Here is a 13,227-nt window from a genome sequence, read left to right as displayed (position 1 = left end):
GATAGTCATAAACTGGTGTTCTAGAATGGCATGTTATTAAACAGAATTTTTCTCTTGACCTCCTAAAAAGAAATATACAAATATTGTGGATTGTTTTTTCAGTTTTCCGTTACAAAACATGTTAATTCCCTTCCAATGCAACATGTTTTGCTAATCAAGCCATCTGCACATTGCTAGTATTCCAAGAGAGAGACACAAATTCCTGAACTCCGCATTCAACAGTTTCATCATTGTAAATTATTAACCCCTTCCTGACATTTGACGTGTTTGTCATAGTCGACAAGGACTTCCGGCACATTAACCCCTTCCTGCCACAGCCATTTTTCAGATTTTAATTTTAGTTTTTTCCTCCCCACCTTCCAAAAGCCATAACTTTTTTTTATTTTTCCGTCGATATAATCCTATGAGGGCTTGATTTTTGCAGGACGAGTTGTAGTTTTTCGTAGCACCATTTATTGTGCCATATAATGTACTAGGAAACAGGGAAAAAATTATTTGTGGGGTCGAAAATGAAAATAACAGCGATTCCTCCATTGTTTTTTGCGCGTCGTTTTTACAGAATTCACTGTGCAATTAAAACATGTTAACTCTATTCTGTGGATAAATAAGATTACGGAGCTAACAAATATATATAGTTTTTTCTATATTTTACTACTTTTACAAGTAAAAACCTAAGTGTAAAAAATAAAATTAATTATGTGTCGCCAAATTCTGAGAGCCATAACTTTTTTATTTTTCCATCGATTAAGTGGTATGAGGGCTTATTTTTTGCAGGATAAGCTGTAGTTTTTAATGATACCATTTTGGGGTACATGCGACGTTTTGATCACCTTTTTATTTCATTTTGTGTGGGAAATGAGGTGACCAAAAAATAGAGATTCTGGCGTTTACATTTTTTTTTTGTACGGCGTTAAGTAATTTATTTATTTACTATGCTCTAGGGGGAAAATTGTTTTTTTTTTTAACTTTTTTAATTTGACATTATTTTTTACATAAAAAACAACTTTATTTTACAAATTTTTACTATTTTTATTATTCCCTATAGGAGACTTCAACCAGCGATCGTTAGATCGCTTGCACGATATACTGCAATACTAATGTATTGCAGTATATCGTGATTCTGACAGGCTTCTATTAACCCCTTAATGACCAGCCTATTTTAGATCTTAAAGAGGCTCTGTCACCAGATTTTGCAACCCCTATCTGCTATTGCAGCAGATAGGCGCTGCAATGTAGATTACAGTAACGTTTTTATTTTTAAAAAACGAGCATTTTTGGCCAAGTTATGACCATTTTCGTATTTATGCAAATGAGGCTTGCAAAAGTACAACTGGGCGTGTTGAAAAGTAAAAGTACAACTGGGCGTGTATTATGTGCGTACATCGGGGCGTGTTTACTACTTTTACTAGCTGGGCGTTGTGTATAGAAGTGTCATCCACTTCTCTTCACAACGCCCAGCTTCTGGCAGTGCAGCACTGTGACGTCACTCACAGGTCCTGCATCGTGTCGGCACCAGAGGCTACAGATGATTCTGCAGCAGCATCGGCGTTTGCAGGTAAGTCGATGTAGCTACTTACCTGCAAATGCTGATGCTGCTGCAGAATCAACTGTAGCCTCTGGTGCCGACACGATGCAGGACCTGTGAGTGACGTCACAGTGCTGCACTGCCAGAAGCTGGGCGTTCTGAAGAGAAGTGGATGATACTTCTATACACAACGCCCAGCTAGTAAAAGTAGTAAACACGCCCCGATGTACGCACATAATACACGCCCAGTTGTACTTTTACTTTTCAACACGCCCAGTTGTACTTTTGCAAGCCTCATTTGCATAAATACGAAAATGGTCATAACTTGGCCAAAAATGCTCGTTTTTTAAAAATAAAAACGTTACTGTAATCTACATTGCAGCGCCTATCTGCTGCAATAGCAGATAGGGGTTGCAAAATCTGGTGACAGAGCCTCTTTAATGACCAAGCCATTTTTTACGTTTTTCCATCATCTCATTCAAAGAGCTATAGCCTTTTCATTTTTGCGTCGACATAGCTGCATAAGGTCTTGTTTTTTGCGGGACAAGTTGTAATTTTTAATAGCACCATTTTGGGGTACATAGAATTTATTGATTAACATTTATTAACTTTTTTTTGGGGGGGGGGAATAGAAAAAAAACAGCAATTTCGCCACACTTTTTTGCGTCCTAAATTTACGCCGTTTACCGTGTGATATAAATAACACAATAACTTTATTCAGTGGGTTGTTGCGATTGCAACGATACCAAATTTGTATAGTTTTTGTATGTTTTACTACTTTTACACAGTGAAAACACTTTTTTTTTTTTCAAAATTATTTGTTTGTGTCCCCATATTTGAAGAGCCGTAACGTTTTTATTTTTTCGCTGATACAATTGTACTAGGGCTTTTTTTTTGCGGGACGACTTGTAGTTTTTATCGGTACCATTTTGGAGTAGATGCGACTGTTTGATCACTTTTTATCACATTTTTTTAAAGTCTGGATTGAGAGAAAACAGCAATTTTTGCATGTTTTTTTATTTTATTTTTTACGACTTTCACCGTGTGGGTTAAATGATGTAATAACTTTATAGTCGGGATCGTTACGGACGCGGCAATACCAAATGTGTGTAACTTTTTAACTTTATTTTGTTTGTTAATAATAAAGCAGTTTGTAAGGGGGAAAAGTGGGTTTTTCATTTTTTTTTTCACTTTTTTTTTTTTTCACTTTTTATTAAACTTTTTTTTTAAACTTTTTTACTAGTCCCACTAGGGGACTTCACTATGCGATCCTCCGATCGCATTTATAATACACTGCAATACTTCTGTATTGCAGTGTATTATGCCTGTCCGTGTAAAATGGACAGGCATCTTAGGTCATGCCGGAGGCATTCACGACAGGCAGACCCGGCTGCCATCGGAGACACAGACACTCGGTGATCTTATCACCGTGTGTCAGTGGGATGAGAGGGAGCTCGCTCCCTCCCTCCCTCTCTCCAAAACCACTCAGATGCGGTGCACGCTATTCAAGCACTGCATCTGAAGGGTTAAACGGGTGAGATCGATACGAATATCGATCTCACCCGGTCGAGCAGGGATGCCCCCAGCCCTCAGCTACCTCTGGCAGCTGAGAGCAGGGAGATTTGACAGCTCCCTGCTCTGTTTACTTATTCCGATGCAGCGACGTAAAAACTATTGCATCGGAATAAGGCCCGTTAGTGACCGACGTAAAAACACTATGGGCCGGTCACTAACAGGTTAAGCCCTGCCGGAGGCAGGGCTTAATAGGAGCACAAAGATGGCGGACCTGGGAGCCTTCATTAGGCCCCCAGGCAGCCATAGCAACCATCGCCACCCCGCGATTGCATTGCGGGGGGCGCGATGAGCTGTTAGCCCCCCTCTTTCTAACGATTTAAATGCTGCGGTCACTATTGACTGCGGCATTCAACGAGTTAAACGAGTGGGATCACACTCGAGCGCGATCCCGCTCGTTACTCTGAAGTGTCGGCTGTAACATACAGCCGACACCGGCATCGTATGGAGCGGGTTCACTCCATGAGCCTGTTCCATAATTCCTCTACCCGACTTTGGCGTATGGATATGTCAAATGTCAGGAAGAGGCTGCCTATCAATTTGAACCAGGGATCAGGACATATAATTTTCAAGTCGCCTAGTGGAACTAAAAAAATTAAAACTTCAAGTAAAAAAAATTGCTATTTCTTCCTCCAACATTACTTCACTCTCAAGAGGGGGTTATCAAAGCCCCAATATTTGGAAACCAGGAAGGGAAAGGGACCAAGCTCATCTGCCTCAAAATATCATAATCTCCACTGTAAATGAGGCCACCCGTATTATACCAGGGCAACACTTTCCCAGCGACATTCCCCAAATTGCAAACCAGGAAAGTTCTAAAAAAGGTGCAGAGTGTGTTTTATAAGGGGTATAAGAAAGGACACTGTTTATCAATGTGACACCTGTCCTGAAATACCTGGCCTGTGCATAAAGGATTGGTTCAAAGCACCCCGCACATCTATGGCAAATTAATTATTATTATTTACCCCATTATTATACCACCTTATGCCCTGACGTACTCTGCACAGCTTACATATGCCCCCACATTATAAAATGAAATAATAAAACCCCAAACAAAACTAGAGCCTAGCAAAATCTGCTCTTCAAAAGCCAAATGGCGCTCCCTCCCTTCTGAGCCCTGTAGTGTGCCCAAACAGCAGTTTATGTCAACTTATATTGCCATACCTGGGAGAACTTGCTTAACAATTTATGGGATGCAATCTCTAGTGGCACAAGCTTAACATAATATATTTGGCACTGAAATGGCATATCTGGAGACAAATTGCAATTTTCACTTTTCACAATCCGCTGCAAAATCATTCAAAATACTCACTTCATCCCTGAATAAAGCCTTGAGGGGTGTAGTTTCTGGGGTTACTACTCTACTGGTTCCTCAGGGTCTCTTCATGCACCATGTTGCGTTTTGCAAACAATTCCAGCAAAATCTGTGTTTCAAAAGCTAAATGGTGCTCCTTCCGTTCTGAGCCCTGCCAGGTGCCTAAACAACAGTTTCCGACTATATATGAGGTATTAATCGAACTTGGGAGAAATTGCATACAATTTTTTAGGGTTCTATCTCTCCAGTATTCCTTCTGAAAATTAGACATGCTACATATTGGAAAATATTTAGTTTTTAATTTTCACGGTCAAAATGCTCACTACACCTAAATTAATTCCTTGGGGATGTAGTTTCCAAAATTGGGTGTTTTCAGGGGTGTTTTGGCACCCCAAGGCCTCTTCAAACCTGAAATGGTGCCTGGAAAATAACCTAATAAAATGAAGGTCCAAAATCCACAATGTGCCCCTTCTTTCTGAGGCTTGTTTTTCAGTCATGTAGCACACTAGGCCACATATGGAATTTTTCTAAAAACTGCAGGATGGGGGAAATAAATATTGCATTGTGTTTCCCTGTTAAACCCTGCTGTGCTACACAGAAAATTTAGTTAAAATTAAATATCTACAAAAAAGTGCTTTTTTTAAATTTCAAAATTGTACCTTCACTTTTCTTTAATTCATGTGAAATAAACAAAGCATAATTTAGGACGTTTGTTGATCCTTTGAATACTTTAAAGGGTGCATTTCTTGTGTGTCTCTCCTTGATTATTGTACAAGAAACGTACCATAAAGTGGGTATAGTGCACACTCTTTCTATCTGCCATTAGGGGTGGCTATTCAGTTGATGCATTAGCACTAGCTTATTGCTATTAATGTTTTTGATTGAACGGAGGAAAAATCTAATTGTTTTTCAATAAATTTTTCTGCATAACCATATACTGCATCTATTATACATATCGACTTTATGCTCTGACTATAGACAAATGTATTCTATTGCATTTGATTCTGTCGTGTTATTTATAAGGTTGTTTTTATATCATGCAGTACATTGTGTGCAAATTACGTCCATTTAAAATATGAATTTTTTAGATATCCAATGATCCGATGATTCATAACCAGGGCTATTCTAAATATTATTCACAGAGCTGAGGGCGACTAATATATAAAAAGATTGCAAAGTACAATATTAATTTATGTAAAAATTCTGTAATTTCAAAGCTTGTATGGATGCCAGTCTATACTTTATAAAGAGACATACTGGGGGATATAGATATAGCCAGGTAAACCATAGTAGCAGTTGCTTATGGGACTGCGTTAATTGGGCCATAAGTGGTTAGTTGCTGTAATGAATAGGGGTAGGGAGACGGACAGGTGAGCCCTAATCTACCCGCAACTCAGTCCCTGCCTACTTGCACGACCAGTCCTAAGCGACGGCGTACAACTGGGCGACGGTCCCTACGCTCAGGACGCTGCAAGACAGACAACACAAGACAAGGGCACACAGAAGCAAAGGGGGAAGTTGGGCAGTTGCCCACGGAGACACCGTGAGCAACAGGAGTAGTGAACGAGCCGAGTCAAACCAGGAGAGTACGTAGTAGCAAAATCAGAGCAGGAAAATCGTCAGTCAAGCCAGGGTCAATATGAAACAGCGGTCAATCAGGTAAATAGCAGGACTCGCAGAGCCAGGAAACAAGACAATCACAGACAAGGACCAAGCTGCAAGCGAGGGTATAAATAGACCAAGGGCGGGAGCGGCACGGTCAGGCCAGGCTGTGATAGGTTCTCCATCTCCTCAGCCTGCCAGCCTGAGTGGTAACAGATCGTGTCACTCTAGCAGACCTAGGAGCTGATGAAGGCTGATTAACCCCGGGCGTCGACACAGAACCTGTGTCTGGCAAACCCTTTACAGTACCCCCCTTTTATGAGGGGCCACTGGACCCTTCCTAGGTGGACCTGGCTTGTTGGGGAACCGAAGATGGAACTTCCTGAGCAATATACCGGCGTGAACATCCCGGGCGGGTACCCAAGTCCTCTCCTCAGGCCCTCTCCAATGGACCAGGTACTGGAGGGAGCCCTGGACCATCCTGCTGTCCACAATCTTGGCTACCTCGAATTCTACCCCATCAGGAGTGAGAACAGGGACCCGAGGTTTCCTCGATGTAGCCAAGGACGGGGAGCAGCTTTTCAAGAGGGAGGCATGGAACACGTTGTGTATCTGAAAAGACGGGGGTAAGTCCAGCCGGAAGGAAACAGGGTTAAGGACCTCAATGATTTTGTACGGCCCTATATACCGGGGAGCAAATTTCTTGGACGGAACTTTAGGGCGCAAATTTTTAAAAGACAGCCACACCAGATCCCCGACCACAAACGGGGTTAGTTGAATGTCTTATCTGCCTGAGTCTTTTGGATGCTCTGGGACGCCTCAAGGTTCTTCTGAACCTGGGCCCAGACTGTGCACAGTTCCCGATGAACTACATCTACCTCGGGATTGTTGGAACCACCAGGTGAAACGGAGGAGATTTAAGATGACCATGCATTTGTGATGGCTATTTGGCAATTTAGCAATCGTGCTTCTAGGGGAGAATACATAGATATTATCTCCATAATGTGACACAATTTTGTTTTTGTGATCTTGATACAGAATTTATCAGAAAAAAATTCTGTATGCTTCCAAATTAAATTGGAGGCATACAGAAGTACAATAGGGCCCATAGACTTTTATGGTTGCCCTATTACAAATCCAAACAACCCAGATGTTGTGTGGAGCTGTAATGCAGTCGTTTTCATGAGGCCTAAGGGTAACAACAAACGCATCGGATTTGTTGCGGATTTTCCGCATCAAAAACACACGCTGCCCATAGAAGTATGCTGAGGGGAGGGGGGAACCGGGAGAGAGAGGAGACACAGACAATGGCCATAGAAGTCTATAGGGAGGGGATTTGGAGAACGAGGAGGAAGAGAGAGGAGATGCAGGCTGCTGGCAAGAGTTATATGTCACCCCAGTGCTTGATTAACAGCTACACTGCTATAGAAAGGAAGCAGTCCGTGACGTAACTAGAGTTCTATGGGCCCCAGGGCAAATTTTTTACCTGACCTCTACCCCAGATTGTTACTCCCAAGAAACGTTGGCTCCAGTGGCATTGCGAGTCTCAAAGACAACATAGCTATAAGATCATTTTCGAAGTATGATAATATACCTTTTATATTATAAATTACCACTGTCCTCTATACAATGAACAAACATCACCATACTGTTACTGAAAAAACCATTAGGCCAAGGCCTATGTTACCAATGATACCACTATACAATTGAAACAATACCGCCACGCCCTTACTACATATTACTACTACATAGTTGCTGAATAATGCCACCTTACTGTTACTAAATAAAATCGATTATACGAATACCAATATTACCGCTATATAATGATCATTTGGTGGTAGATACCAGTCCTACATCCAGATACATCCAGTGACTCACAGGTGACATCTTCTCAGATTGGAGTCCTTCACTTTCCCTTTTCTTCTTTAATCGGCCCAGACCTCCATGAAGACTTCTACCAGTCATGACTTGTCTCTGCAGAATTTATAGCACATCTTTTACTCCTTGATTTTCCAGCATCCTTTAGGCCCCGCAGAGTAATAGTGCTCCTCTTAGTACACCAAACAGTAATAGTGCCACCACACAGTAGTAATGGTTCCTTAGTGCTCTCCACACAGTAGTAGTCCTCTTTTGTGCCCCCATATAGTAGTTAGGCCCCCCCCACATAGTACTTAGGCTCCCCATATAGTACTTAGGCCCCCATATAGTAGTTAGACCCTTATATGGTACATAGGTGACCCCCATATAGTAGATAGGTGACCCCTACAAAGGAGTTAGGCCCTCCTCCATTACTATTGCTCACTTACAAAGAAATTAGCCAATGAAAGTAAAACAAAATTGAAACTCACCTGATCCCATTCCCACAAGTAGCTGTTGTGTTTTAGTTCTTAGGCGCGATGCAATGACTTCCTCAGCGCCCTCAGTAACCTCTAGTAAGCCACAGGCCTAAAACAGCCTGTTGTTTACAAGAGTTAGTGATGGAGCAGGGAGCCCATGGCTGTCTGCTCTGCCATAGTAATCTATTGATAGTTTCTGGTTCAATAAGCTCCTGTACTTGAAACTAAAGAATAATCCACATGTGCGCTTCAATCCACACTTTCCACTCTCTTCCTCCCTACTCCATTTCTGATAGGATCTGGTACAGATGTGAAAGTTGTAAGTCCTGTCATTTAAGAAGCAGTAACATTGCTAATACTTTCTGTCAGCTCATACATGTGTGTATATTTCAGCCTATATATGTCAGGCTAAGTTAATTATTCAGATCTCTCCTTTTTTAAGTAGAATACTGAAGCACTTCTATCTTACTTAAGTTGGCTTTGAAAGCATAGTTTTTAGGAAAAATACCATGTTTTTTGTGGCATTTTTTTCAGCAAATCATGCTACAGCCTGATGTTAGATTGAAGTCAATGGTGAAATATAAATCATGGTGTTTTTTTGTTTTGATTTTTTTGTCTGACCCAGTGGCGTTTTTTCAAAATCACAGCAAAGCTGCCTTGGCTTCTTTTACTGAATTTAGTGGCAGTTTTCTTTCACAAACCTTTTACATCACATGATCTTTGACATGATTTGCATTGTAAAAAGCCACCTAAAAAAATGCAGGTACTAAACACACTAATGAAAAAAAGCTACATAAAAAAACAACTATAAAAACGCATGTACTATTTTCCTAAAAAAAAAACAAAAAACATGTTTTTTTTGTGGTTTTTTTTTGCTTTTTTTTTGCACAAAAATTGTCTGTGAGGGAAGCCAAAGGGTAAGTTCACACGTAGTGTAAATACTGCGGATTTTCCACAACGGATTTTATTGCGGAAAAACTGCAGCATAATACAGTAGCATAATACAGTAACTTCTGAAAAAACACTCAGAAGTTGACCTGCAGTGCATTTTGTTAATCCGCAGCATGTCAATTATATTTGCGTAATCGCTGCTTATTAGTTGCGGGTTTTCCCCATTGAATTCAATGGGTAGGTAGAATCCGCAACAAATAGCAGATTTTGTATTTTTTGGCGGTGGAAAAGCAGCAATTCCGCTGCAAAAAAAAGCAACTAAAAAAAAACCCAAATTGTATATTTACCCAGAATTCTGTGTTTCTTCGCCCAGGCCGGCGTCCTGGGATGACATTTTATCCCATGTCACCGCTGCAACCAATTACAGGCTGCAGCAGTCACATGGAATGAAATGTCATCCCAGGAGGACAGGCTGCAGGACGGCGCAGGGACGTGTCGTCATGGCTACGCAAGTACGTAAGCATTTTTTAATTGGGAAAAATTTTTGAGCCGATTTCTGTGACATTTTTCATGGTGTCAATGGAAAATCAGCTCCAAAAAGTGATATGTGACATGCTGCTACTTTTTAGGAGGCGTTTTTTGAATTCAGCAGCGTAACAGTACGCCTCATGTGAACAGCACAGTGTATTTCCCATTGAAATCAATGGGAAACTGTTTGCAGGCTTATTTCAAGTGTATTTGAGTATAAAATTTGATATGCAGATTTTGACGCAAAAAACACATGAAAATCAATGCCAAAACGGCAGAAATCACCCCCCCCCCCCCCCCCCATTGATTTCATTGGGAGGCAGACGCATTTTTTCCTGTTTTATTTCCTCTTTGCTGCTTTCAGGAAAAAAAGTGGCATGTTCTTTCTTGTCACGGTTTCCGCCTCTGACCCCATTGAAATCAATGGGAGTTAGAAAATACCTGCAGTGCTCATTCCTTGGCGTTTTTCTTCGCTTTTTTTGTCCTAGCATTAGATTCAATGGTCGCGGGCAAAAAATGAAGTGGAAAAAAAAGTGCGGAAGTTCAAAATCTGCCTCAAAATTCCTGAAGGAAATCTGAGTTAGATTTTTTCAAGCTGCAAAAACTGTGAATGGGGCCTTATACGTTCAATTACCTTATGGTATGTTCACACAGGGTGGTTACGCTGCGTAAAAGTACACCACATATCTGCCCTGGACCCCACAGGGAATTCTGACCAAAAAAACGTAGTGCAATTTTCGGGCAGAATGTCTGCTGGGGAAAAACAGCATGTTAAAAAAAATAAAAATATTAAACTTACCCATAGTCATGGCGACGCGTCCCTCTGCTGTCCTGCAACCCAGCCTACTTGGATGACGTTTCAGCTGCAACAAATCGCAACATCTGCTATTTGTTGTAGTTTTACCTCCCAATTGAATTCAATGGGGAAATCCTGCAACAGAAAAGCAGCGATTCCGAAGCATAAATTGACATGCTGCGGATTAAATAAAAACAAGGCAGGTAAATTTCTGTATACTTTTTTGTTGTATTTTTTACGCAGTGTGTGGATGAAATTTGTTCAAATCTCATCCACTCTGCTACTACTGTATTATAATGCAGATTTTTTGCAATGAAATCTGTTGCGGTAAATTCACAGTGTTTACTCTACATGTGAACATACCCTACTTGTGGAAAATATTGAACAAGGAATTGTCTGATCCTTTTTTTGTATTTCAGTATGTGCAGAATCTTATAATCCAGATGAAGAAGATGATGAAACAGAACAAAGGGTAAAGTCTAGTCCATTTTTGCTTAGGGCCTGTTCACATCACCGTCGGGTTCCGTTTGGGGTTTCCGATCATCCATTCCGTCAGGAACAGAGGAACAGAAAGCCGAACTAAAATGCTAGCTTCCGTTTGCATTACCATTGATTTCAATGGTAATGCTTCCTTTGCCGTTGGTTTCCATTTGTTTCCGTTCCGTGAAGTTACCGTTTTTTCACAGAAACAATAGCGTAGTCGACTACGCTATTGCTTCCACGAAAAAAACAGAAACAAATGGAAACCAACTGCAATGGAAGCAATACCATTGAAATCAATGGTAATGCAAACGGAAGCTATAGTTTTCGTTCGGCTTTCCGTTCAGCTGTTCAGCTGACGTTTTTCGGGCCATTTTTCATGGACTATAGAAAAACAGCTCCAAAAAACGGCCGTCAAAAACGCAGCGAAAAACGCGAGTTTGATTAAAAAACGCCTGAAATTCAGGAGCTGTTTTCACTTGAAAACAACTCCGTATTTATAGACGTTTTTTATTTTGTGTGCACATACCCTTATAAGATTGAATTTGTTGTTATCTTTTGTAGATTCACAATAGACCAGTAACATTCTGTATTAAAAGTCACCTAAAATAATCATGAAACCAGTTAATTGTCAAAACATATAGTAAGACTAATCCATTTTTTTGTACTTTACATACATTTATGACATCAAATCCTATATAAACAACGTATCCAAAGTATATCTATGTATCCAAATAAAGAAGGAAAGAAAGATAGGATGTCATAGTGTTAACCCCCTATATAAAAATATAGGCAACATCCCCAGAGTACATTGAATCATGCAAGATGTAACACAGGGGTATCCAAGTCAAAGGGGACCGATTCCAGGGCACCGCAAACCCGACACACTTTTCACTTAAAGCTTCGTCTGGGGATGAAACTTTGGTAAAACGCACGTCGGGTTTGCGGTGGTGTACCCTGGAATCGATATGTTAACATGTCATGTTACATCATGTATATAGGATTTAATAAAATTTTGATATACGATTAATGTAATTATACTTTGGTTGCGTTGTTTATATAGGATTAAATGGATTTTTGTTAGGCTTTATACATTTATGAAAGCACACTATAAACATGACATCAGTATTGGTTATAAATCCAGTCAATGTTTCAGTGGAATATCCAGCATCAATCTTGAGACCAATTCATTAAGGCTGCTCTTACAGAGGGTCTCTTTATTCTGGCTCATAGAGGGGGAGAGGATCCCGGGTCCTGAGTGGGGGACCTTTAATGTATCTGGATGTTTATAGAACTAGATGTAAGTGAGATAAAGTAGTGCCCATGGGTTCAGACATTTTCTGGGCCTCCTGTCAGTAATCCCATTGAGAAACACTACAGTTTTCTCTGCCTGAAATGGCTGCTCCAAGGGACCATTAAATAGCATTCAATAGAGATAAGGTAGAATAAGGATAGAAACTGGATATACACATTAGATATAGATGTCAGACGATAATATAATGTTTGGGGACAGTCTGATTGCCCCATACAGGTCTGGTTTCGGGCATTTTGGGTTTTAACATGCCTGATCCTTTGTCCACCCCTTGAGTAAACACTGCAGAAGGTGTCTGGCAGTTTATGCCCCTTCTCCCTCTATTGAATTCAACAAGCACACATATATGTATGACCAGCATTACTATCTCCAGATTTAGTAAACAGAGGTTTAGAGGGAAGCCAATGGAAGAACTGCTATTGAAGACTCAAAAATATCACATATTAAAGGGAATGTGTAGCAAATGAAACTTTTTTTTTTTTTTAAGTGTTGTTACTTATTTCTGTTATATTTTTTACGTTTTTTGCTGTATTTATTTTTTTTTTCTGTATGGTGGAAAGTATTCAAAATTAAATAATAATGTGACATGTTTTCCAATGTTGGCCACCAGAGGGAGCACTTCCCAGAATTACAGCAAGGTGAATAAGGCAAAGCAACCTGACTCACAGCTGCTGTAAATGTGGGAGGGTACCTCACCCCCCCTCTCACAAGCCAGGAAAAGGTGTCTTCAAATTCCTAAGCAGTGTCCGGCAGCCATATTGGGTGTGATTTTGCAGCTGGCAGAAGTTATAGGACACACCAAAAGGCTAAGGCCTCATGCACACGACCGTGCTCGTAATTACGAGCACGGCCGGCCACGGGCAGCCGGCC

General features: G+C 40.6%; 1 protein-coding gene across 3 annotated transcripts in view; it reads left to right on the top strand.

The window, feature by feature from the left end:
- Window positions 1-13,227, top strand: part of PRKAR2B (protein kinase cAMP-dependent type II regulatory subunit beta) — a 135,902-nt gene that overhangs the window by 61,385 nt on the left and 61,290 nt on the right. For all 3 annotated transcript variants that reach the window (XM_075857278.1, XM_075857281.1, XM_075857279.1), the window contains exon 3: window positions 10,985-11,037. In XM_075857278.1, coding sequence (XP_075713393.1) covers window positions 10,985-11,037 — 53 coding nt within the window. The remainder of the gene's footprint in view (window positions 1-10,984; window positions 11,038-13,227) is intronic.

Source organism: Rhinoderma darwinii, chromosome 3 (genome assembly GCF_050947455.1).
Source record: "Rhinoderma darwinii isolate aRhiDar2 chromosome 3, aRhiDar2.hap1, whole genome shotgun sequence".
Classification (NCBI taxonomy): domain Eukaryota; kingdom Metazoa; phylum Chordata; class Amphibia; order Anura; family Rhinodermatidae; genus Rhinoderma; species Rhinoderma darwinii.
Note: the sequence above shows the minus strand (reverse complement) of the source record. Positions and strands in the feature narration are given on the sequence as shown.